Consider the following 25,383-nt stretch of genomic DNA (forward strand, 5'->3'; position numbering starts at 1 on the left):
TTTTTGGTAGGGGTTTAGTTGATAGAAGGGGGATGTCAGAAATGTAGCCTTGAAACCAGTGACTCATCGCTGTGTTACCATCTCTTAAACGTATCACTGTGTTGATAATGTCTGCATCAGTAGCTGCTACTCATACAGTGCAAAGAGCCCAGTACTGTATTCCATTGCAAAGTGAACTCATTATGTGCTCCCTTAGGACCTCATCCTCCAAGTGGGGTGGCCACTTTTTCAAAATGCAAAAAGAGGACACATGCAAGAACCCCACCCCTTCTGTGGCCTTGCCCCTGCTCCTCCTTTCCCCCTGAGGCCCTATCCCTTGGCCAGGTTGGCAGGTGGAGCAGACTGTGCTAAGAGCCACCCAGGGAGCCCCGGACCCTCCACCTGCCCTGGGTGGGGGGTTTGGGTGCCCAAGAGTAGTGAGGCACGTGTGAGCCGCCCCATAGGATGTGCCACCCAGGGCAGGTGGAGGGTCTGGGACTCCAGGGCTCCTCACAGCGGCCTGGGCTCCATGGGCAGCTCTTACTATTTCCCGGCTCCGGCTTCTGACCTCGGGGAAGAGGAGGAGCAGGGGGCAGGGCCTCGTGGCGAGAAGGGACTACAGCCCACCTCAGCCCCCGTGACTGCGAAGAGGCTGATGCTGTCCTAAGCCTCGGGCAGGTGCAGATTGGCACCGCAGGGAATCTGGGACAAAAGCTGTCCCAGAGTCATTCAGCCTGGGACCAGGACTTGAAATGTACATTTTGGGACTGTGCCATCCAATTAGGGAAGGGTGGTCACTCTACCTGCAAGGTGTTGAGCCACCTTAGTTTCCACCGAGTTCAATGAATTGTGGGTGTCTGATGCTTCATGGAATCAAGCCCACATATAGTAGGCACAAGAGGGTTGAGGCTGCCAATTGCACTGTTGGTCCTGTATCTGTGCAGCTGCCCTGAAACTAATTTTGGCCCAGTTTTACTTGTGATGCGCATGAGTTTATCCTACAGGGCAAACCATGCAAAGTTATAACCCTTTATTGAACCCACTTTCCTCCATGCTCATGTTTATGCATACTACTACATACCAAAATAGTTTGTTGTGATACAGCAAGATTTATTTTTAAACAGTGGTGGAAAAATTTTACCTTGATTTGCATTCAATTCTTCCTCCCTAGGTTTGAAATGTAAACGTTAGGCTGTTCCCTTTATTTTATGTTTTTTACCTTTCTCCTGTTGAAATATGAAAAACAAAGTTAGACTAAGACTGAATAAAAATCAACTGAATTTCATGTCTTTGAAAGCAAGTGATACAAACAATATCTGGGACTCCAATATAGGATATGTCAATAACAATTTTTTAACTTACTTTTAGTTCATTTTAGAATTGCACAGACCAGTTGAATATATTATTTAATGTTCAGAATCTTAGATGTCTTTGAATCTTTAGATACCTATAAAGTTAGACATACTCTTAACCTGCAAGTCATGTTTGTCTGAATGTTTTGAATCTACTTTTTAACTACAGTAATACCTGAGATTACTGTACAGCTGAAAGAAGTTACAGGAATAAGTCTTTATTTTTTTCAGTTTTGACAGTACTTTGTGTTTGGCTGTGGGCATTAACATGTGTAGGATTAGGACCGTAGTTTTCTCTCTTGCAGAAAAGAAAATAAAACACTTAAACTTTCCGAAGGAGTGGCTCTTTTTCTTTTTTTAAATAAATCAGGACATAGTATTTAAGTAGTGTTTTCTCAGAAACTTGTATTTTGTTAGCTTGTTTTTAAATTGAAACTGTATCCCTTGACTGTCTGTGCCTTGAATATAGTTTGTATTGCACACCTGGATTATTGTATGATTTGAATTGTCATTTGCTTGTTCATATTAGTAATTTTGATTGACTAGTTACAGTCCCTCTTTTCTACATTGACTTGACTTTAAATAGTCTTAATGGTAGAAGTAGGATTGCCAACTTTGTAATGTATAAAAACTGGAGACTCCAGCAGGAGTGCAGAACCTCCTCTGAGGCCCTCCCCACCCATTTCTCCTGAGGCTCCACCCCCCATTTGCTCCTCTTTCCCCCTCCATCCATCTCTTGCTGCATTCCCCACCCCCACCCCCAGCCCTCGCATGGGTCAGGAGAGACTCATCTGCAGAGCCGGGGCTGGGAGCTGCAACTGCCAGACCCAGGTAGAAGGCGGCCCCGGCTGAATAGGGGCTGGTGCGGGTGATGACTCGGCGCCTTCCCGCCTCCCCTGTCTGCAGTAACCGGACTTTGGGTGTCCGGTCAGTAGATATGACTGGACGCCCTCAAGTCCCCTTTTCAACCAGACTTTCTGGTCGAAAACCGGACACCTGGCCACCCTAGGTAGAAGAATAGTGATTAAGCTTTTTAGATTTTTGTTAGATACACTCCTGCAGCTATTTCAAATTGTGTGTTTTATTTTTGTTTTTAGGAAAAATGGAGACTTCTTCCAGCTTTTCTAAAGGTTAGTGTTGCTTTATACGTTTCACTTGTACATGAATGTTCAAGCTCTGAAACTGAAAACAATTTAACTAGTGCAAGACTGACTTGCTACAGGCAGTGTTTTGACAAGATAAAAGATGGTCAGAACTGTGTTTTAATCTTAAAACCTAATACATTCATTTTAAAATCATATGTCAGCATGGTTTGCAGATTCTCTAAACTTTTTATTTTCAGCCCTTGTCCTTCAGCACAACCAAAACCCCATAGTTCTCACATTTAGTTTCCTTTCTTGTAAAAGCAGGTACTCCCCAATAGTCTCTTTCTCCTCTCCCAACACTAATTCATGGCTGCCCAACCTCTCAGAATCCATTAATGCCTTGTTCAGCCAGACTTTCCTCCAATCCTGTATGCTCCTCAGTCCACCCTCCAGAGCATCAGAAAGCTTCCGTTTCTCTGATTAACCTCAAAAGTTCTCTATTTTGTTTCGGGCTTTTTCTATGCTTTTTTATTTTATTATTTCCTACAACATTTTCTCTCTTTATCAAGTCCATTATTTTTTCTTCTTTCTGTCTTTCCTCTTTTTTAACCTCCTTCTATGTCTTTTCCTCTGTTATTTCCCAGACCACCTGTCCCCTTTCCATCTAGAGTTTGCATTCTCTCTACAGTCATCCAGTTCCTGCCCCCATAATATGAGAGGCAAGCCTATTATGTAAATGAAAGTTTATTGATGAATCTCAAAGGGAATAATTTGCGGCCGTCTCTCTTTAGAGGTGGCCAATTTTTTTAGCCAGTTTGGAACAGTGGTTTATGAAATACAGGCAGTGATTTTGTTTTTTTTATTTCACTGTTACCCAAGGAACCAATCTAGCTCATTGGTCTAGGGCCTGTAAAACACTTACTAGGCAGATATGGTCTCTGTCCCATAGAGCTTGCAATCTAAAATCCTGAGCCGGCAAAGATGCATGCATGCATTACTTCACTCGTGCATTACTTCACTCGTGCATGTGAGTAGCTCTGCTGAACTTCGGGACTTCTCATGTAAGTGTTTGCAGATTTGGGTCCTCATGAAAGGTAACTCACAAACAGTGAGTAATAATAAGTAGGTGGGAACCACCAGGAGTCTCTCACTACCTCTGCTGCTGTATGGGGGCAGGATGTGTCCCTGCACATATCCGGTGCAGGAGAACAAGTCCAGCAGTCATTTATGCGCTTTACTGTCATTCTGGCCCAGGGCTGTGATGGTACCTGGGGCCTGCCTAATACCCATCTCATTTACGACTCCTTCCTTACATCTCTCCCAGCCACCCCCACAAACTACTTGCAGAGGCTTGAAGTAGTGACATCATTAGAATCCCTGAGGCTGTAAGAATGTTTTTACTGGGGGAGGGCTGTTGGGACCATGTGTCCCAGTGCCCTGGTTCTGCAGGCATGGGTGGAGGAGATGCAATTTGCTGTATGCTTTACATCAAAAGTTTACATCCTTCACTGTGTCCTTTTGTCACATAGCATTGTATTTGTGCCAACACTATACAATACAAATGCTGCATATTGTGATTTTTGTGTTGGAGTCAAATTTTTGATAAATCTCTGTTCATTTCTTCTGAAAAGTTTAAAAGTTAGACAAATAGTGATAGAACCACATATTTTTTATGTAAGAACATAAGAATGGCCATACTGGGTCAGACCAAAGGTCCATCCAGCCCAGTATCCTGTCTACCGACAGTGGTCAATGCCAGGTGCCCCAGAGGGAGTGAACTAACAGGTAATGATCAAGTGATCTTTCTCCTGCCATCCATCTCCGTCCTCTGACAAACAGAGGCTAGGGACACCATTCCTTACCCATCCTGGCAAATAGCCATTAATGGACTTAACCTCCATGAATTTATCTAGTTCTCTTTTAAACCCTATTATAGTCCTAGCCTTCACAACCTCCTCAGGCAAGGCGTTCCACAGGTTGACTGTGCACTGTGTGAAGAACTTCCTTTTATTTGTTTTAAATCTGCTGCCTGTTAATTTCATTTGATGGCCCCTAGTTCTTATATTATGGGAACAAGTAAATAACTTTTTCTTATTCACTTTCTCCACACCACTCATGATTTTATATACCTCTATCATATCCCCCCTTCACCTCCTCTTTTCCAAGCTGAAAAGTCCTAGCCTCTTTAATCTCGCCTCTTATGGGACCCGGTCCAAACCCCTAGTCATTTTAGTTGCCCTTCTCTGAACCTTTTCTAATGCCAGTATATCTTTTTTGAGATGAGGAGACCACATCTGTATGTAGTATTCAAGATGTGGGTATACCAAAGATTTATATAAGGGCAATAAGATATTCTCCGTCTTATTCTCTGTCCCTTTTTTAATGATTCCTAACACCCTGTTTTCTTTTTTGACTGCCACTGCGTGGACGTCTTCAGAGAACTATCCACGATGACTCCAAGATCTCTTTCCTGATTAGTTGTAGCTAAATTAGTCCCCGTCATATTGTATGTATAGTTGGGGTTATTTTTTCCAATGTGCATTACTTTACATTTATCCACATTAAATTTCATTTGCCATTTTGTTGTCCAATCACTTAGTTTTGTGACAGGTTTCAGAGTAGCAGCCGTGTTAGTCTGTATTCACAAAAAGAAAAGGGTACTTCTGGCACCTTAGAGACTAACCAATTTATTTGAGCATAAGCTTTCGTGAGCTACAGCTCACTTCATCGGATGCATTCAGTGGAACAGTGGGGAGATTTATGTACATAGAGAACATGAAACAGTGGGTGTTACCATACACACTGTAACGAGAGTGATCACTTAAGGTGAGCTATTACCAGCAGGAGAGCGGGGGGAAGAAACCTTTTGTAGTGATAATCAAGGTGGGCCAGTTCCAGTTGACAAGAACATCTGAGGAACAGTGGGGGGTGGAGTGGGGGAATAAACATGGGGAAATAGTTTTACTTTGTGTAATGACCCATCCATTCCCAGTCTCTATTCAAGGCTAAGTTAATTGTATCCAGTTTGCAAATTAATTCCAATTCAGCAGTCTCTCGTTGGAGTCTGTTTTTGACTTTTTTTTGTTGAAGAATTGCAACTTTCAGGTCTGTAATCGAGTGACCAAAGAGATTGAAGTGTTCTCTGACTGGTTTTTGAATGTTATAATTCTTGACGTCTGATTTGTGTCCATTTATTCTTTTACGTAGAGACTGTCCAGTTTGATCAATGTACGGGGCAGAGGGGCATTGCTGGCACATGATGGCATATATCACATTGGTAGATGTGCAGGTGAACGAGCCTATGATAGTGTGGCTGATACGATTAGGCCCTATAATGGTGTCCCCTGAATAGATATGTGGACACAGTTGGCAACAGGCTTTGTTGTAAGGATAGATTCCTGGGTTAGTGGTTCTGTTGTATGGTTGCTGGTGAGTATATGCTTCAGGTTGGGGGGCTGTCTGTAAGCAAGGATTGGCCTGTCTCCCAAGATCTGTGAGAGTGATGGGTCGTCCTTCAGGATAGGTTGTAGATCCTTGATGATGCGTTGGAGAGGTTTTAGTTGGGGGCTGAAGGTGATGGCTAGTGGCGTTCTGTTATTTTCTTTGTTGGGCCTGTCCTGTAGTAGGTGACTTCTGGGTACTCTTCTGGCTCTGTCAATCTGTTTCTTCATTTCAGCAGGTGGGTATTGTAGTTGTAGGAATGCTTGATAGAGATCTTGTAGGTGTTTGTCTCTGTCTGAGGGGTTGGAGCAAATGCAGTTGTATCGTAGAGCTTGGCTGCAGACGACAATGGATTGGGTGGTGTGGTCTGGCTGAAAGCTGGAGGCATGTAGGTAGGAATAGCGGTCAGTAGGTTTCCAGTATAAGGTGGTGTTTATGTGACCATCGCTTATTAGCACCGTAGTGTCCAGGAAGTGGATCTCTTGTGTGGACTGGTCCAGGCTGAGGTTGATGGTGGGATGGAAATTGTTGAAATCATGGTGGAATTCCTCAAGGGCTTCTTTTCCATGGGTCCAGATGATGGAGATGTCATCAATATAGCGCAAGTAGAGTAGGGGCATTAGGGGAGGAGAGCTGAGGAAGTGTTGTTCTAAGTCAGCCATAAAAATGTTAGCATACTGTGGGGCCATGCGGGTACCCATAGCAGTGCCGCTGATTTGAAGGTATACATTGTCCCCAAATGTGAAATAGTTATGGGTGAGGACAAAGGCACAAAGTTCAGCCACCAGGTTTGCCGTGACATTGTTGGGGATACTGTTCCTGATGGCTTGTAGTCCATCTTTTTGAAGTTCTTCACAGTCTGCTTTGGTCTTAACTATCTTGAGCAGTTTAGTATCGTCTGCAAACTTTGCCACCTCACTGTTTACCCCTTTTTCCAGATCATTTATGAATGTTGAATGGGATTGGTCCGAGGACTGACCTTTGGGGAACACTACTAGTTACCCTTCTCCATTCTGACAATTTACCATTTATTCCTACCCTTTGTTCCCTGTCTTTTAACCAGTTCCCAGTCCATGAAAGGATCTTCCCTCTGATCCCATGACAACTTAATTTACGTAAGAGCTTTTGGTGAGGGACCTTGTCAAAGCCTTTCTGGAAATCTAAGTACACTATGTCCACTGGATCCCCCTTCTACACATGTTTGTTGACCCCCTCAAAGAACTCTAATAGATTAGTAAGACATGATCTCCCTTTACAGAAACCATGTTGACTTTTGCCCACAATTTATGTTCTTCTATGTGTCTGACCATTTTATTCTTTCCTGTTGTTTCAACTAATTTGCCCGGTACTGACGTTAGACTTACCAGTCTGTAATTGCCGGGATCACCTCTAGAGAGAGCCTTTTTTAAATATTAGCGTTACATTAGCTATCTTCCAGTCATTGGGTACAGAAGCTGATTTAAAGGACAGGTTACAAACCATAGTTAATAGTTCCGCAATTTCACATTTGAGTTCTTGCAGAACTCTTGGGTGAATGCCATCTGGTCCCAGTGACTTGTTACTGTTAAGTTTATCTATTAATTCCAAAACCACCTCTAACGACACTTCAATCTGTGACAGTTCCTCAGATTTGTCACCTACAAAGATGGCTCAGGTTTGGGAATCTTCCTAACATCCTCAGCCATGAAGACTGAAGCAAAGAATTCACTTAGTTACTCCTCAATGACTTTATCGACTTTAAATGCTCCTTTTTATCTCAATCGTCCAGGGCCCCACTAGTTGTTTAGCAGGCTCCCCGCTTCTGATGTACTTAAAAAACATTTTGTTATTACTTTTTGAGTTTTTGGCTAGCTGTTCTTCAAACGCCTTTTTGGCTTTTCGTATTACATTTTCATTCATTATTCGTATGCTGAGTTTTTGTAAAATTTTGTATATCAAAATAATTTTGTCTGGAAGTCATTTTTTGTTGTATTGCTTTCCTTAAATCCATGGGGACTTCATAGAGTCGTAGAAATGTAGGACTGAGAGGGACCTCATTAGGTGTCTTGGTTAATTTCCTTGTTTCTGAAGCAGGACTAAGTATCATCTAGACCAGAGGTGGGCAAACTACGGCCCGCGGGACCGTCCTGCCTGGCCCCTGAACTCTTGGCCAGGGAGGCGTACCCCGGCCCCTCCCCTGCTGCCCCCCCCTCCCGCAGCCACGCTGCCATATGGGCAGCGCGGCTTGCGCCTGCCCACCTCCCAGGCTTTCCAATAAGCCTGTCCTGCTGCTCTAAGCAGCATGGTAAGGGGGCGGGGTGTGGGGGGGGTTGGATAAGGTCCCGGAGGGCAGTCAGGGGACGGGGCAGTTGGAGGGGTGGAGGTTCGGGGCGGTGGCGCTCAGGAGACAGAGAGTGGGGGGGTTGGATAGGGACGGGGGTCCTGGGAGGGGGAGGTCAGGAGACAAGGAGTGTGTATGTGTTTGGGGGGGGTTGAATGGGTCAGGGGTTTTGGGGGGCCTGTCAGGGGCAGGGGTGTAGATAGGGGTCGGGGTGATCAGGTGACAAGGAGTGGGGGGGACTGGGAGTAGGGGGGTTACATAGGGGGTGGGGTCCCGGGGGGCGGTTAGGGGCAGGGGTCCCGGGAGAGGGCAGTCAGGGGACAAGGAGCGGGGCAGGTTGGATGAGTCAGGGGTTCTGAGGGGGGCAGTCAAGGGGTGGATGGGGGCAGGGGCAAGGCTGTTTGGGGAGGCACCGCCTTCCCTACCTGGCCCTCCATACCGTTTTGCAACCCCGATATGGCCCTCAGGCCAAAAAGTTTGCCCACCCCTGATCGAGACCATCCCTGACAGTTGTTTTGTTTAAACTGTTCTTAAAATCCTACAAGGACAGAGATTTCACAACCTCCCTTGTTAATTTATTCCAATGCTTAACTACCCTTACAGTTAGGTTGTTTTTCCTAATGTCCAAAGTAAATCTCCCTTGCTGCAATTTTAAGCCTATTACTTCTTGCCCTGTCCTCAATGGATGAGAAGAACAATTGATCACCCTTCTCTTTATAAAAAAACCCTTTTTACATACTTTTGAAGGCTGCTATCATGTCCCCCGTCAATCTTCTCTTCCCCTAACTAAACAAATGCAATTTTTTCAATCTTTTTTTATAGGTCATGTTTTCTAGACTTTTAATCGGTGTGGAGCCAGCTGGGTAACTCTTGAGTTAGCTATTGCTTTCAATTAATTTTAAATGGAACCTTCACACATCTTCATAAAGTGAAAATTATATGTATGTTGCTAGTTGCTTACATTATGTATATATGGTTCTAACCACTGGACCAACCTTCCCCTATAAAAGCTTCCTTTTCTTTGCAGCTTGTGGCTGATTATTTCCATGGAGTACTGAGACCCAGTGTCCCTTAGAGATGCTATGAAAAAAAAATGCAGTGTATTATATTTACCTTCCATTTTTTTTCTAATACAGTACAACCTTTCTAATGCTTGCATTGGTTAAACTTAATCCTGAACATCTGCAGCATTGATTTCTACTTGTTGATATCTGGTGGGTCCTGCTTCTGAACCATCAAGAAGCAATGGGTGGTGTAAGTGCTGGTAGGATGATGCTTCCTGCTTTGCAAGCAAATAGGAGGCTCTATCTGGAGCTGTTAAAGTATCTCCTGCGGGAGAGGCCTAGAAGCTACTAGTTTCATGTCTGTGGCATACTGTGTCTCCTGGTACTTGCTTATTACTAAGGATACGGTTCTATCACAGAGGTCACGGATTCTGTGACTTTCCAGGATTTCCATGACTTCTTCTGGGGCAGGCCTGAAGCAGCAGTTGAGGTTGAGTGAGCACCCCTGGGGCTGGAGCAGCAGCAGTCACCCCTTCCCGCAGGAGCAGCAGTGGGATTGGAGCAGCTGCGGGCAGTCAGCCTGGGTGCTGCTGGAGCAGAAGCCACCAGCGACAGCCAGCCCTGGGGTGGGCCGGAGCAGCAGCTGTCAGAGTAGCAGCCGCCACCAGGGGTGGGGCTGAAGCAGCTGCAAGCGGCAGCACTCTATTAGTTTTGTTCTCGCCCCCAGGGGATTTTTAGTAAAAGTCAGAGACAGATTGCTGGCTTCTGTGAATTTTTGTTTATTGCCCACAACCTGTCCCTGATTTTTACTAAAAACTATCCATGACAGAATCTACATTCCTCCCCCAACTCTAGTGTCTCTAGGGCAGGTTGTCTGAGGCTTTTCTCATTCAGTCTCTCACATCTTGCTGGACCTCTCCCTCTTTTTTACCCACCTTATAGCTGTAACCTGAGTCTGCTCCTTGACCTTTTCCTTTATCCCACACAGTTCTTCTGTCTTTAGATCTGACAAATTATTAATATCCCAGGCATCTGCCATAATGGTAAACTGGCAAAAAAAATGTTAATGGCTTTCCCAATTATTCATGCAAACTTATGAGATTGAGTTATATGCACAGTTTGTGCTATAAAACTAGTAAATTTCATATGAGACTTTGTTGAAATCAGTGGAGTTATGCTGGTATAAACCTGGAGACGTAGTGTAGAATTAGACTGGTCACCCTGTGGGTTTCCAGAAACTCGTCAGCTAAAAAACTTTAAAGTTGATCCAGAAACTATTATAAGTAGAACTAATTCCTACATATTAATTTCTGCATTGCTTTCGTGACTAATTTTCCCAAGGCTAATTCTGCTGTATATGCATTGTTTTGTTTTAGGTGAAGGGACTTGTGAAGCAGCACATAGACTCATTCAACTATTTCATCAATGTGGAGGTATGCTTCCTTGGTGGAAAGGGAATAAGGCCAGGGGTCGGCAACCTTTCAGAAGCGGTGGGCCGAGTCTTCGTTTATTCACTCTAATTTAAGGTTTCGCGTACCAGTAATACATTTTAACGTTTTTAGAAGGTCTCTTTCTATAAGTCTATAATATATAACTAAACTATTGTTGTATGTAAAGTAAATAAGGTTTTTAAAATGTTTAAGAAGCTTCATTTACAATTAAATTAAATACAGAGCCCCCCCGGACCAGTGGCCAGGACCCGGGCAGTGTGAGTGCCACTGAAAATCAGCTCGCATGCCACCTTTGGCACGCGTGCCATAGGTTGCCTACCCCTGGAATAGGCCTAAATTTACAAAAGTCTTGTGACTCAATTTTTTCTTTTTTTGCAGATAAAGAAAATCATGAAAGCCAATGAAAAAGTCACAAGTGATGCTGACCCAATGTGGTATTTGAAGTAAGCATAAGGTTGATTTCTGTATTGGTGGTAGCAGTATAAGTATTATCTTGCATAACAATTTGTAATTGACTATAAAAATGTACATGTAGTTACATTGTGATATACTTGAGAAGGATGAGGTAAACCACACTCCAAATAAGAGATCTCTTAGAGCTTTGAGTGACCACATTAAACAGAATTGATAGCCATGCAGTAAAAATACATTGTAGTGATGGTTTTCAGTAGTTTGGTGAATTCTCATAGCTGAGGCGCCAATATAGCTCTTCATTTGCAAAGGTAACTTTGCTTTTATATTTGTACATGAATTCCAAGACTTATTTCAAAATTCCAGAAAGAGCATAGATCAAGCGCTATGGGATACTCTGGAAATGCATCCGATGAAGTGAGCTGTAGCTCACGAAAGCTTATGCTCAAATAAATGTGTTAGTCTCTAAGGTGCCTTCTTTTTTCTGGGAAGACAGTTGCTATTTGTTTATTATTAGAATGGGAGATTGTCAAAATGAATTGTGTTGAAAAATGGACTCTGCTTCCTTCAGTTCTACCACACAAATATCTTCGTGGTTGATAATAGCAATGTTTGTGTTACAGATACCTCAATATCTATGTGGGGATTCCAGATGTTGAAGAAAGCTTTAATGTAACAAGACCTGTGTCTCCTCATGAGGTAATCGTGAATTCAACTGTGGATTTCATTTCATGTTTACTGGTGGGTGGGTTGATATTGTGTGTAGCTTTTCCTGCCCAGTATCTCTTTGCTGTCAGGAAAGATTCTTATAATGGCCAGGTGTATTCCTAGTTGGGAAAAGAAGGCATCATTAGTTAACATTCTAATTGTAAGAAAATCACTCCAGTGGTTGTGAAATGACTAAATACCTGAATAACTAATTGTTCACTTTTTAAAAACTCTTCTTCCGGTTTAAAGCAGCAGGTTCTCCTGATAAAACAAAGTGAATATTGTATGAGAGAATATATATATTCATATTTCATGGAAAAAAAGCTTTTAAAAAACATTGTTTGCAAAATCAACCACTCATAAGTTAGGAAGTGCCAGAATTAAAGTTGTCTGCGTAATATTAATTCAGTCCATCGTGCATTATGATAGTTTTTCCCTGTATCATGTTGGATGTCTGAGACAAAGCCAGGACTAGAACCCAGAACCTGGTGCTTCTGGGTTCCCATCCAGTGCCTTAACCACAACATCCTTAATGTTCTTTAAATGTAGTCTTTTTTGCACCTTTGTAGTCTTTGAGCACCTGTCTTTGAGAGCTGGTAGGTCCTCCGCACTCTTGAAAATCAGATCATTTACTTAAGTAAGAGCCTACATATGGACTTTAGATTTTAGGCACCTGTCTGGCTCCTGTTCCACTTCTCTGCTCTTCATGGAGTTTGTGTTCATTTTATTTTCTAAAAGGGATAAAATATAGGTGAGTGTTCTCAATCATCTTTCATGATCTGGGCTACTTTTTTTAAGGAATTGTCTCATGGATCACCACCTCCCTCTCAGTTCATGACCACATACCGTTCCTGTGACAATTATCCCAATTGCTCGCACACAAAAGTAATACTAGAGAATTATTTAATGTTGTGTTTTTACTGCCATTTAGCAGCGGGAAAATAGGAGGAGAGCTGGCACCACGTGTCCAACAAGTTTGAGAACTGCTGGTGTAAATTAATTTTTGTTTCTGGAGAAACTGTTTGCCTTTAGCAGGGAAAAAAGAGACACGCAATATGCAGTAATCCTTCGGGCCCATCTTGTGTATAGACATGTCCTCACCCACAGGGCAAACTGTCTTCCATCATAAACCTGCATTTTACTCCATATACTGTTAATTCTGTATTCATAGCTGTACAAAACCTTCAATGAGTATCAGAATCCTGAGAATGTGCCTAAATGAAGGTAACATACTCAAAGGCTGAGGCCATGAATAAGATATAGTATGTAGCTTTGAAGTCTTCTGGTAATGCAAATGAACCTTGTATCAACATTGCAGACGTGCATGTTTATGCAAAACTAGTTTGACATTGGATTACTGGATTGGGGAGAGAAGACTGGTGAGATCAAGAATGTTCAGAATGACAGAGCCTTGGTCTATTTTATGCCCTAGCTCTGTGAGTGCTGCTCCTATCGATGATATCAGGAACTTGCATGTGGGGATTTAGGGAATTGAGAGAAAGTGACATTTTAAGATTTCAACCTTTTATAACTCCTCTTTCGTAAGAGAAGCACCATGTAATTGTCCATTATTGTATTTAAAAGCTAGCTAAATGTCCTTTTTTAATCTTACACATTGGCTGCCTTACGAGGCTTTCAATTGCCGCATGCTGTTTGATGTTAAGGTACAGTACATGGAGACATGCCTGAACCAAAACACCAGATCTGAGCACCGGTGGGAGTGGGGATGGTCTTGAAATCCAGATCTCAGTTTTTGCAGATTAGGGGTACCTGCATTTGAGGAAGGTGCCATCGCTTTAAAAGTTAAATGGCTTCATGTGGCCACAATGTTTCCATATGAAGAAGCAGTTACCATGGCTGCTATTGAAGTCTTGAAACTTTTTTTTTTTTTTTTTTTTTTTAAAACAAGAGACTTTGGAATTCCTTGGATTTTGTTTGACAGACACTGAAGAGACTCAGTCTAGCTCTCTTTTGCTTTCATCCTTCGTGGTTGTAGGTGGGAGGCCAGGCAAAAGTGGGATCTTCTGAGTAGATCTTGAGAATCTCCACTCTGAAGTAAGGGTGAAAAATGTCTATTTATCTCTTTCCTTTTAAGTGTCGCTTGAGAGATATGACCTACTCTGCCCCAATTACAGTGGACATTGAGTACACTAGAGGTAGCCAGAGGATTATTCGCAATGCATTACCCATTGGCAGGTAAGATACAAATATCAAGATAGCAGTATCAGTTTTTGTGTGTGCCATCAATCTCATTGGTGTGAAACTTAATCACTATATAAAAAAACTAGGGAAAGCTCTTTTTCCACCTTAAAATTAAAATAAAAAATAAGCTTGCAAGTGGAGCTTGGTGAATAGCAGCTGAGAGGATATGTTTCTGTTGGTCTCTTTGCAAATTTCTTTTGTCTTTTCCAGAGCTTTTGGAAGTTGTAATTTGAATCTCTTCCCCAAAACTTGATTTATGCCTAGCTAGAGAGAGATAAAGAGACAAATACTACAGCCTCAAGCAGGGCTATTTTAAAGCAAAAATTAGGCACATTAGCTTCACACCTCAGCCTTCTTTACCTGAATTGGAGAATTTTGGGAGGTCTGCTACTGAAAATGGATGGCAAAAAGCAATAAATGCAAGCATCACTGGATTCCAATCTTGATAAAATTCTCCTTTAAAATTCTACCAAAGTGATATTTTGAGTAGATGTGGCTGTGTAGAGGCAAGAATACCAATTGAGTAGACCAAGGATGTGGTTGTCAGTATGGCTAAGAACACTTAATTCCTCAAAAAAGAGGATGGAATGCTTGAAAGGGGGAAAAAAAAGAAGCCCTGAGAATTCTAGAGGGGCCAGAGGACCCAGTCCCCATAGTTTTCACTAGGACAGGATTCCAAAACTCCTTAAACTAGATAAAATGGCTCTTCTATAGACAAGTGGCTAAAAATGGCAGTGGCCTACAAAGAATATTTCATATATCACCTGAAAAATAACACAGCCTGAATACTGGCTGCAAGCAGCAGGAGGAAGAGATTAAGCTCCGAACATTCTCTAGTCCCTGACCTTGATTCCCGAAGCAAAATAATTTCTATTGAATTTGTCAAGAGAACATGGATTACAGAAGTATAGGTATAGAGCCAAACTTACCGTAAATGCAAATAAGTTTTTTCTTATTTCTGAGCCTTTACTTGATTGAAAGATTGTTTAAAAGAATTTCTGGGTACAAATAGGCCTTCATAATCATTCCATGCAGTGACTTAGATGTAATTAAAAAAAAAAAAAGTGATCAAGTGAAAGTACATTTTCACAAAAACTTGTATGTAGCGATCACTTATCAAGATACTTCTACACCGTTGCATCAGATATAGTGATCTGTTGTGGCTACAGGAGGGAAATGCAGCTGGGTGAGCACTTAGATTGTCATAATTCACTTAACATTTTTTCTTGATTTTTCTACACTTTTAAACAATGAAAGGAATGAGGATTTGTAAAGCAATCGTGGTATAATAAGCCAAAAAAGACCAAAGTATTCCACAGACCTAGTGCACTATATCTGTACACTAAAACCAGCAGTTTTCTATACCTTCTCCTCTCCTGTCAAGTGGGAACGTTACTGCAAGAAAAAAGAAAATATTCTTCTGGCACAGCACTGATGTACCAATCTATTTTGTGATTTGAAAATGGCTCCAGTGATCCTATGCATTTATGATTTTAATTCCAAATGCAATAGACTAACAAGTTCCATGTCTGGATGAAAGGTGAGTCATAACAACAAACTTTCAGCTTGGTTTACTTAGTAGAAATATTACATTTAAAACAATATCCAAAACTACTGGTTAACAATGAACATTTTATATAAAAGAACAGCCAATGATATACAAAAGAGAGGGAACTTCATTAAACACATCAGTCCTGTGATACTACTCTAGATAGCTAAACAAGTTTTTAAATGTATAGATTCCAAAAAGTGTGTTTTTAAATTTTTAAATATGTTAAAACAGGTAATATCTGACTGGGAATAATGTGTTAATCTTTTGGAACAATGTGTTAATCTTTTCATAAACCTTTAAGTTAATTTGCTTGTCCCAAGGGAGCACATGTCATACTCTCTTGTTTGATTTGCAGTTCAGCTGGAAACAGAAAGTTCGCATAAGGTGTTTTTTTTTTTTTTTCCTTGTGCTGTTGTAGTGGGAACATAGAGTAGCTATAAGTTTTGGTGGGGAAAGTGGCTTCTATTGTGTTGTATGAGAGAAATCTTTGGACAGAAAAAAAAAAACCCTATAACATTTTATTTCATTCCAAATTAGTTTGCCTGCCTTTTGTATTTCTGTATGCACTTTCAATGTGCATTGGCTCATTATTCCTCTCCCCATTTTTTGTTTCTTTTCTTTTAAAAAATAAAACAAAACATTTGAAGCTGTTTGCTTGGGAGGAAAAAAAAATCAATCTGACTCCTTTTCCTTAAATGAGTAAATTTGTCGTCTTATACTGTGACATGGAAGCTGCAAAGTAACATGTTTTCCATCATCAAAAAATTGAGGGTTGAAGCCTGTTCCCATTGGGTTTTCATCATGATATCTGCATACCCCATTTTGGTTCTCTCTAACAACTGGTTATGATTCCTGAAATTAGTAACCAAGGAATTAGGCCAATCACATTTGTGATCTAGGATAATGACTGGCATATAAAGCTACTTATTTCTAGTGAGCGAGTGAACACACTGTCCCAAGAAGACATTACTGGAGCAATTAAGATATCTGCATAGATGCATTGCTGTGAGAAGATAGCAATTCTTCTTCTTTATTAAATACAGAAATTTACACACAACTAGGTCAGTCGCTTTTTATTTTTAGATTTAAGTATATGAAAATGGCCAAGAAGTCCATGAAATTGAAAAGCTCCAAAGGAAAGGAATAAAGTTTAGTTAGCGAGAGATGACTGAATTTAAAGTTTTCAGGAGTCCCATTTGATGAAGTGGATATTTAGTTGCATAGCTGCCTCAAAGAGCTCTTAAACACATTAGGATGAAATTCATCCCAGCGAAGGGGGCCAGGGCAAAACTTAAGCATTGCTGAAGTCTCATATAAGCGCTATTTGGAGGACTTATGTGGAGCATGGGCCTTACGCAGGCCTCTACAAAGGAGTAAATTTCACTGTAATGATGAATTAGTTACACTCATCTGTAGGAAGAACCATGGCACATGGCTGTTTTTTAAGCAAATACTGTGTGTGAATAAATTACTTTTTATCACGTCCAGAACGCAGTTTCTTTTCCTTTGAAATAAAGTGCCCTCACTTCTCATAGACTTTTTCAATGAAAAATGTAAGATTTGAAAAAGTATCCTGTGAATCTGACTAAGAAAGCATTTTACAATAAGAAAAGTGGATGATTTTACATTGAGAACTCCAGAATTGCTTATTAACCAACAGCAAAAACTCAGACATACATTGGCAAAAGTGAAACAGTTGAATGAACTTTTCCTGGGATCTCGCACTCTTTTTGTTTGGATCACATATTACAGCACTTAAGTTTTTTACACATTTTGTCAGAATATTTGATGATGATACACACAATGGGAGGGAGTTAAAGGAGAGGAACTTTAACTCAGCTTCCTTGCTTTTGTACTTTACTTCTGATCTCTACTTTTGCAAGTCCCCTGGGTTGTAAATGTTCAACACATTTTCTCCAGGTTTGTCATCACTGACTGTTGTAAGGTCTGTGATATCTCATGTTGTCATTCTTCTTAATTTACGGTACAAGGATAACTGTGGTTTTCTTACAGAATGCCTATAATGCTGCGCAGCTCCAATTGTGTTCTTACTGGGAAAACTCCAGCAGAGTTTGCCAAACTTAATGAATGCCCTTTAGATCCAGGTACTGTCTTCATCTAATTAATTTTCCTTCTGTGGCTTTAGTGGTTTTTTCCTCTCTAAAAGATAGTTTTAGAGATAGAAAAATAATCTCATCTGCTTGTACGTACTAGTTATTTTCCTAAGAAGATCAGTCAGGCTCTGTCTAATTATCATAATGGGTAGCTACTGAATACACTAGTAGTTAAAGAAGCAAATAAGCTTTCATGTGTATTTTATAAAGGATGAGAAACAGTTCTGACAATATGGAAAACAGTATGCTCAGACAGGTCCCCTGGCCTCAGAAGTCCAACATTTTGAAAGGGTTGAGGTAAGAATGCTGATTTGTGAGGGGAGAATAAATATTCAATTTATTAATACTGGGAATGCTAAGAGGATAAAAGGACATTTTAAAAATTTACAGTATGGTTAAAAAAGAGTAAGTACTTCTATTCCCCTTGTTCTGTAGAGCAAGACCAAAGCGGAAAAAGGTAAAACTGAAAGTGGGTGGCTTTTTAAAATTTTGCACCTTAAAAAAAGGGAAAGGTTACTTACCAGTATCTATTATTCTTCTAGTATATTGCTTCTGCGGATCTGTTCTTTCTTGGTGTGGGCATACATATATTCCATGAGTGGGATATACAGAAGCAATTCTCAAAGGAGAGGAAATACTTGTTTACATTGTATAATTAACCTGTGGAATTCACAGCTCAGGGAAAATACTGTACCAAATTGTTCAAAAGTTTCTTGAATGTTTATATGCATGACTAACATTTGTAGCTAGAGTGCATAAGCTAGAGACAAATCTAACACTTCAAGACATAAATTGACTTCTTAGAGTAGGATTGAAATTTTCCTTCACTGATATAATGTTGCATTATTGGCCAGATATACTTTGCTTAAAGGACAGGTTTCAGAGTAACAGCTGTGTTAGTCTGTATTCGCAAAAAGAAAAGGAGTACTTGTGGCACCTTAGAGACTAACCAATTTATTTGAGCATAAGCTTTTGTGAGAGCTTATGCTCAAATAAATTGGTTAGTCTCTAAGGTGCCACAAGTACTCCTTTTCTTTTTGCTTAAAGGAGAAGCCCAGTGCTCTGATCCAGTACAGCATCTCCTATGTTTCCCTTATAGAAGTAGGGATTTTAAATTAGAGTTACTAATGTCAGTAACCTGGCTTTACCATGATTAAAAAAAAAAAAAATTGTTAATGGTTCATAGGGAAACTACCAAAAGATAGATATATATATAATCCAGAAAGCTGGGGAAATATAGATGTTATCTCTACCTATCTCTGCTTGTTAGCAACAGATGTCAAGATCTTCATAATTTCTTAATTGTCCATACTACTTTTATTATTTTTTATTAAAGACAGATTTTTTTAAAAAAGTTTACTTGCTTTGGTTGTAGTTTTTCATCAGTGTGTTGACTTTTCTCTCTCTTCTCCCCGCCTCCCACCTTTCCTGTCATTTATCAAAGTGCTTTCAGGAAGTGCCTTTATGATTTCCCTGTTCCATTTTATCTCTGTGTTCATTTGTTATGATCACAAAACACCTTGGCGTAAAATGCTATACAAGTTCAGGATTGTTCCAAGGCAGATTTCTGATTAGAATACAATAACACGAAGTATAGATTCTTCATTGCTTCAGTTACTACAATAGAATTGAAATGAGTGAAAAAGGTTAATATTAAATTAATGCTTCACTGGAGAAAGTAATTATGGAAACCAAGCTTATTAATTTGAGGTCCTGTGTTGGTAATTTGCTGAGCACCTCACGTGGTTAGTCCTTTTAATCATGATGTCTTAATCAGGTGCTGTTCTGGCAAACAATTTTATTTGTGGTTTAACTTGAAGTACCAACAGTTCAACAACATCCTTTTGATAAATATTTTCTGTCTGCCTTAGGGTTCTCTTTAGCACCTATCATTGTTGCAGATAAGCACTTTCCAACAAGATCTTAAGATCCCAAGTAGATCAGCATAACAAGATTCCAGCAAGATATAATAGTCTTTTCTCTCTCCATAGTTATAAGAGGTTCCCCTTGGATTAGAATTATATATAACATTTTGTGAGATGGTGTTTATTCCCCCTCTTTTCCTATTATGTAATTCTCTTTATGCATTTCTTGTAGTTTAATTTTTTAATTTACTTTTATGTTTATACATTATAACATTTTTGAAACTATATCGTAAGAGGTGAATAATAGCTGAGGAAGATGAAGTGCAAACCCATTTTTCTTCTCCATTTGGTAGGTGGCTACTTCATTGTCAAAGGTGTAGAGAAAGTCATTCTTATTCAAGAGCAGTTATCCAAAAACAGGATCATTGTGGAAGCTGATAGAAAAGGGACAGTTGGAGCTTCTGTTACCAGGTATGGCAAATGCACTGCAATCTCTTAAGAGTCTTGTTTATGTCATCACTTGGAAGTTAACTTTCATTTACTTCAGTTTAGTGCAAAAAATATTGAAAGCACTTTTAGCACCACTCTCTTTCTAACGTAGTTCCAATAACTTAAAGCCCCATCCTGAAGTCCACTTGCCCAAAGTTCCCATCAAAGTCAATGGGAGACTTCAGATTTGGCCCTAAGTTAGTGAAGTGAGTTCCAGTTTTTGTTATAGAGCAAATTTTGCTGTGACGCTTTTTTTTTTGTTTGTTTTCTGTAAAAATACAGAAAACAAGTGCTACCTATAGTTTATAGTATTTGACCCAATCTTGCTCCAGTTATCAGTGGCAAACGCCAAGTAACGTCAGTAGAAGATTTCTCTCTTTTTGGTTTCTAGTAAACACTGGAAACCTGCCACCCAACCTTGATGCATAAGCACGCTGACCTCTCACCGACATGTGGCTGTGTAGGAGGCTTATTCAAGCTCTAGAAGTTTAACTTCTTTAGTTTAGTGCTCATGAGAGTTGTCAGAGTCTGACTCATCATGGAGCCTGAATCGTATGTTCAGTCATATGCCAGGTACAGCATGCATAGTGACATTTTCAGGCCTTTCCTCACCGCCTCACCAATGTGCTTCCTGACCTCTTACCTCCGCTAAGACTAGGAGGGCAGTTAGGTTCCCACACCCACTCAGACCTCCCATCTGATGCTGCCAGCAACCAGTTGAGGTGTAATGTTTTATGTTGTGGCTCCCTGCTTTTTCAGTACTAGTCAATTTACTTTGACCACTCAGTGGCCATCAGAGTATGGCAGTATTCAGTCACACAAATCTGAAGTGGATTTGAACCAACTAACTAGTGATGAAATGGCCGGTCCTTTACAAGACCCTTGATCTAGAGCTACCTAATGGTTGCATCTCTGCAGTGGGGTAGGGAAAATGGGTGCCATGCTAATTAGAAGACTTATTTACGCAAGCTCCAGTCAAGGAAAAAGTTAATCTGTTGGGAGTGGTGTTGGGGTGGGGGGCCACTTAATCTTTGGCTAAATCAGCTTAGTATGGATCAAAAATCTATAGGGTGTTTTTTTGTACTCCACAAATTGTTGAAGACTGCAGATATATTCTTATGGGTTGGGCCTCTTATTCTTAGCCAACCAGCTTTATTTTCTGTTTCAGCTTTTTGTGTTAATTTTCAACCAAAAATCAGTGCATCCTAAAGCACCTTTTGCTGTGTTACGAGCCACCATATGCGCTTTATTAATAGATGCCCCAACACTTATCTCTTCCTACTGGAGAACTATTACACAAGCAACCAAAGCGAGACCAAAAAGACAACAAGAGGATGTGTGGTTATATCTCACTGCTGAAACTCTAACAGTCCTTGTACATAGAAAGAGCTAATTGGATCCATGTGTCTGTTTATGTATTACTCATTTATGTTTTGCAATTTTCAATTAATCCTCATCCTACTAAATTTAAGTACTGATGTTCCCCATCACGAGTAACCTTCTCTTATTTCTGGTCTATGCATCTGTAGCTGTTGTTTAAAATCAATAAAAGGCATTGGAATTTATTGGTGTGAGTGAGTGAAATCTTCTTTATAAAGCACTTTAAAATAGTTAAGTAAAAAATACTTTTTTTTTTTTTTTAAACTTTAGTTCCACTCATGAGAAGAAGAGCAGAACAAATATGATTGTGAAACAAGGAAGATTTTACCTGAGGCATAACACTCTGTCAGAAGATATTCCCATTGCTATTATATTTAAGGTAATATAACTGTCAGTCTACAAAATTTTAGTTCAAGAGCAAAGCTCTGTAGTAGCACTCATGATGTTATGTGTTCTGTAAAGGAATTCTGGACACGAACAGTTTGACAATAACTGGGTTTACAGCATATTATTAGAGGGAGTAGAGTAAAATATAGAGATACGGGCGGAAATGTTCAAACCTTTAATTCTTCCTGCAAAGGCCAAAAGTTGTCCTTGATATATTTCTTTTGAAGTTAGTGTATGTACAAGATACAAAATAGAACTACAAAACGTAGATTGCTCAAAGTATTTTGAAAGACCTTTAAGGCATTTTTATTTGCTGAATCAGAACTGGTGAACAACTAAAGAGTGACTCAGTAATGGTGAAAGTAACCATGTATGTTTCATAGAATCCTAGAAATGTAGGGCTGGAAGGGACCTTGAGGAGTTAACTGGTCCATGCCCCTGCTCTGAGGCAGGACCAAGTATACCTAGGCCACCACTGAGAAGTGTTTGTCTAACTTGTTCTTAAAAACCTCTAATGATGGGGCTTCCACAACCTCCCTTGGAAACTATCCCAGTACTCAACTATCTTTATAGTTAGATTAGATATCGGGAAAAACTTTCTAAAACTTCTGTGCTGCAGATTAAGTCAATTGCTTCATGTCCCACCTTCAGTGGACATAGAGAACAATTAACCACTATCCTCTTTAATAGCAGTCTTTAACATATTTGAGGACTTATAAGGTCCTCCCCTCAGTCTTATTTTCTCAAGACTAAATATGCTTGTTTTTTTAACCTTTCCTTATAGGTCAGGTTTTTAAATTTTCTTACCGTTATTGTTGCTCTGTACTGGACTCTCTCCAATTTGTGTAAAACTTTCCTAAATTATGGTGCCCCATACTGGACACAGTACTCCAGCTGAGGCCTCACCATTGCTGAGTAGAGCAGGACAGTTACCTCCCGTGTCTTACATATGACACTCCTATGAAATGTGAAAATGTAAATGATACAACGATGACAAAAATCACTAACACAAATCAAAAATAAATTGCCAGAAGAGGGCAGCACCTGCTCATAACGTAAGAACAGTCCTCTGAGGTGGCTGCTATATGACCATTTTAGTAGGCAACTTTAGAATTTTGGTAATATGTGGGGAAGCGGTTTGATTGGATTTGTTTCTGCAAATGGAAAAGAGCTGATTAATATTTAGATTAAGTCTTGAGAAACAAGTCCGAAGTATCTCTTATCTTTGATTATGCAGATCTCTTCAAAAACTTGAGCAATATTATCTGTTTTAGCAACCAGTGTTAAAGGGGATTAAGAAATGATTGATGAGTAGAAATGCATTGTAAAAGTGTCAGAAGCAATGGGCTTACAATTCCTTTTATTCTAGAAAATCAGATTAATATTTGTGCCTATGCAGGTCTTGATCTTACTCCTTGAGCAGTCAGAAGTTAGTCTGTCTTTATTTACAAAGTTGAACTGTCAGTTTCTTGTCACCCAGTGGTATGTCCAAATATCCAGATACAGAGGTATTCAACTACACTCTGCTGTTAGTCATAGAAAACCTTTTTTTTTTTACAATGTGGTAATGACACCTCAATCATATCCTGGCAACGTTCCTCATAATGTATCACTGATTTCCCTCCCGGCCTACTCTTCTTGTAAATCTTACATGAACATTTTCTACACCAATGGGTTGCAGTAGGACAGGTGATCACAGCTGTTCTCTGCAGTGCAGTTAGCAGTGTATTTTGTAAACTAGTTTAGAGATTTCTATTGATATGCCTAAGTAAACAATTATCCGTGTATACTTAATAATCCTGAATGTAGCAACTTCGTTCTCTTACTCAGTGATAGAGCTTTCCATACTTTTGTAATATCCTTTCTATGAAATATTAAATTAAGGTCCTTCTCACCACAGCTGGTGATGATACAAGTGGAAATTAAGGATCCCATGGGACTCTTTATTAAGGGATCTTGGCCAGGGCATCAGCTCTTTTCCCTTCTCTTGTTGAAAACAATTAATTTTGTCCCACGATATGAGAGAGCTATTGCTGAGTACATAATGGCTGTGCTGTTTTCCTACTAGTATTTTATTTGTTACTTTGTAAAATGATTTGGGAGATCCGGGGTATGAATGGCACTATGTAAGCTATATTCTGGTTTATATATCTTTTAAGTATATGGATAGGAGGTAAGAAAATAAAACACTTAGTTTTTGTGTTTCAGAGCAAACTATTTTCCTTTGTAATACTTACTGTTCCTGGCTAACCAGGATGTCTGTTGACTTAGTCACTTGAGCTAGCAACCTCTGATTGTATCAAAACTTTCTAATCAGTTAAGTTCATCTACCAAATATATAAAATATTTAGTTCTTTTGGAGGAGAGTAACATCAATAGTTTTCAGCCTGCAAAGATTTCCTCATTTTCAAGATGCCACTTTATCTATGGTTATAATCTTAGAAAAACTCTTGAGGGACGAGAGAAAAGTATATAGCGGGGTCTCAAACACTAGTTATTTCCTGTGGCCCGCCATAGCTCCCCCCCCCCCCCGTCCCTCCGCCTCGGCCCCCCTGAGTGCGCCGCATCCCCGCTCCACCGCCTACCTCCTAGCACTTCCTGCTGTTTGGTGGTGCTTAGGAGTGGAGGGGGGAGGAGCGGGGACGGGGCATGCTCAGGGAAGGAGGCGGAGAAGAGGTGGGGCTGGGGCAGGGATTTGGGGAAGGGGTTGGAATAGGGGCAGGGAGGGGGTGGAGTTAGGGCAGGGAAGGGGTTGGAATGGGAGCGGGGCCTCATGGAAGGGGTGGAGTGGGGGCGGGGCCGGAGGCAGAGAGGGACTTTTGTATCTTTGTATGAAAAGGTGTCAGTGATGCGGCCCTCTGGCCAATGTACTAGTCCTCATGTGGCCTTTGTGGTGATTTGAGTTTGAGATCCCTGGTATATAGCATATGGAAACATGTCTCTCGTAACTTTTTTGTTTCCATAGTTGGATTATTTGATTTAACATTATGTAAATATGCCCAACAGTCTTGCTATTACTTAGCAGATCCTTTTCAGCAAGGAGCTAAGTGTGCCATGAAAGTGGTGGAGTATGCATGGGTGTATTTTGTTGTTGAGGATGCTATGTAATGTGCGTTTATTTACACTATCATTCCTCAAAACAGAGAGTTGTGTTGAGAGGTTAGAATGTTGTACTTGTAGTCAGGAGTCCTGGATTTTATGCTCTGCCACTGACCCATTGCATGCTTCGGGCAAGTCATTGAACTATTTTGCCTCAGTTTCCCCAACTGGAAGACCAGTATGCTAATGCCTCACAGCAGTTTGATAAGTATTATTATGCAAACAAATCTTTTATTTAAAATAAGAGACCTGGAACTAGCATGACACATGTCAGCTGAGGCTAGAACTCATGGTATCTTCCAGACTTTCAGGCCAAAAGGTTTTTTGGGCTGCATTGCCTGCATACCATACGGAGCCATTCGGGGAGTTTCGTAGGAGTTGGTGCAATTTGAACATTTTAGCAGCCGGCTGTACTGAGCATGTGGGAATGTTAATTTTCCTAGGGTTTATAATTTGACCAAAGCTTAGCTGGTCGTTTTTTGACAGTGACAGCAATTGTCATCCTCCTTTCCCCATCTTTCACCATCACCAAATGTCAAGTCTT

The 25,383-nt window shown here is 40.5% G+C and overlaps 1 protein-coding gene across 2 annotated transcripts in view; it reads left to right on the forward strand.

Annotated features, from left to right (window-relative positions):
* Positions 1-25,383, forward strand: part of POLR3B (RNA polymerase III subunit B) — a 124,834-nt gene that overhangs the window by 3,478 nt on the left and 95,973 nt on the right. For both annotated transcript variants that reach the window (XM_084617906.1, XM_084617907.1), the window contains exons 2-9: positions 2,429-2,461; positions 10,558-10,614; positions 11,011-11,075; positions 11,667-11,742; positions 13,847-13,947; positions 17,519-17,610; positions 19,838-19,955; positions 21,624-21,732. In XM_084617906.1, the coding sequence (XP_084474032.1) occupies positions 2,429-2,461; positions 10,558-10,614; positions 11,011-11,075; positions 11,667-11,742; positions 13,847-13,947; positions 17,519-17,610; positions 19,838-19,955; positions 21,624-21,732 (651 nt within the window). The remainder of the gene's footprint in view (positions 1-2,428; positions 2,462-10,557; positions 10,615-11,010; positions 11,076-11,666; positions 11,743-13,846; positions 13,948-17,518; positions 17,611-19,837; positions 19,956-21,623; positions 21,733-25,383) is intronic.

The sequence above is a fragment of the Lepidochelys olivacea genome, assembly GCF_965140295.1.
Source record: "Lepidochelys olivacea isolate rLepOli2 genome assembly, chromosome: 1".
Classification (NCBI taxonomy): Eukaryota; Metazoa; Chordata; order Testudines; family Cheloniidae; genus Lepidochelys; species Lepidochelys olivacea.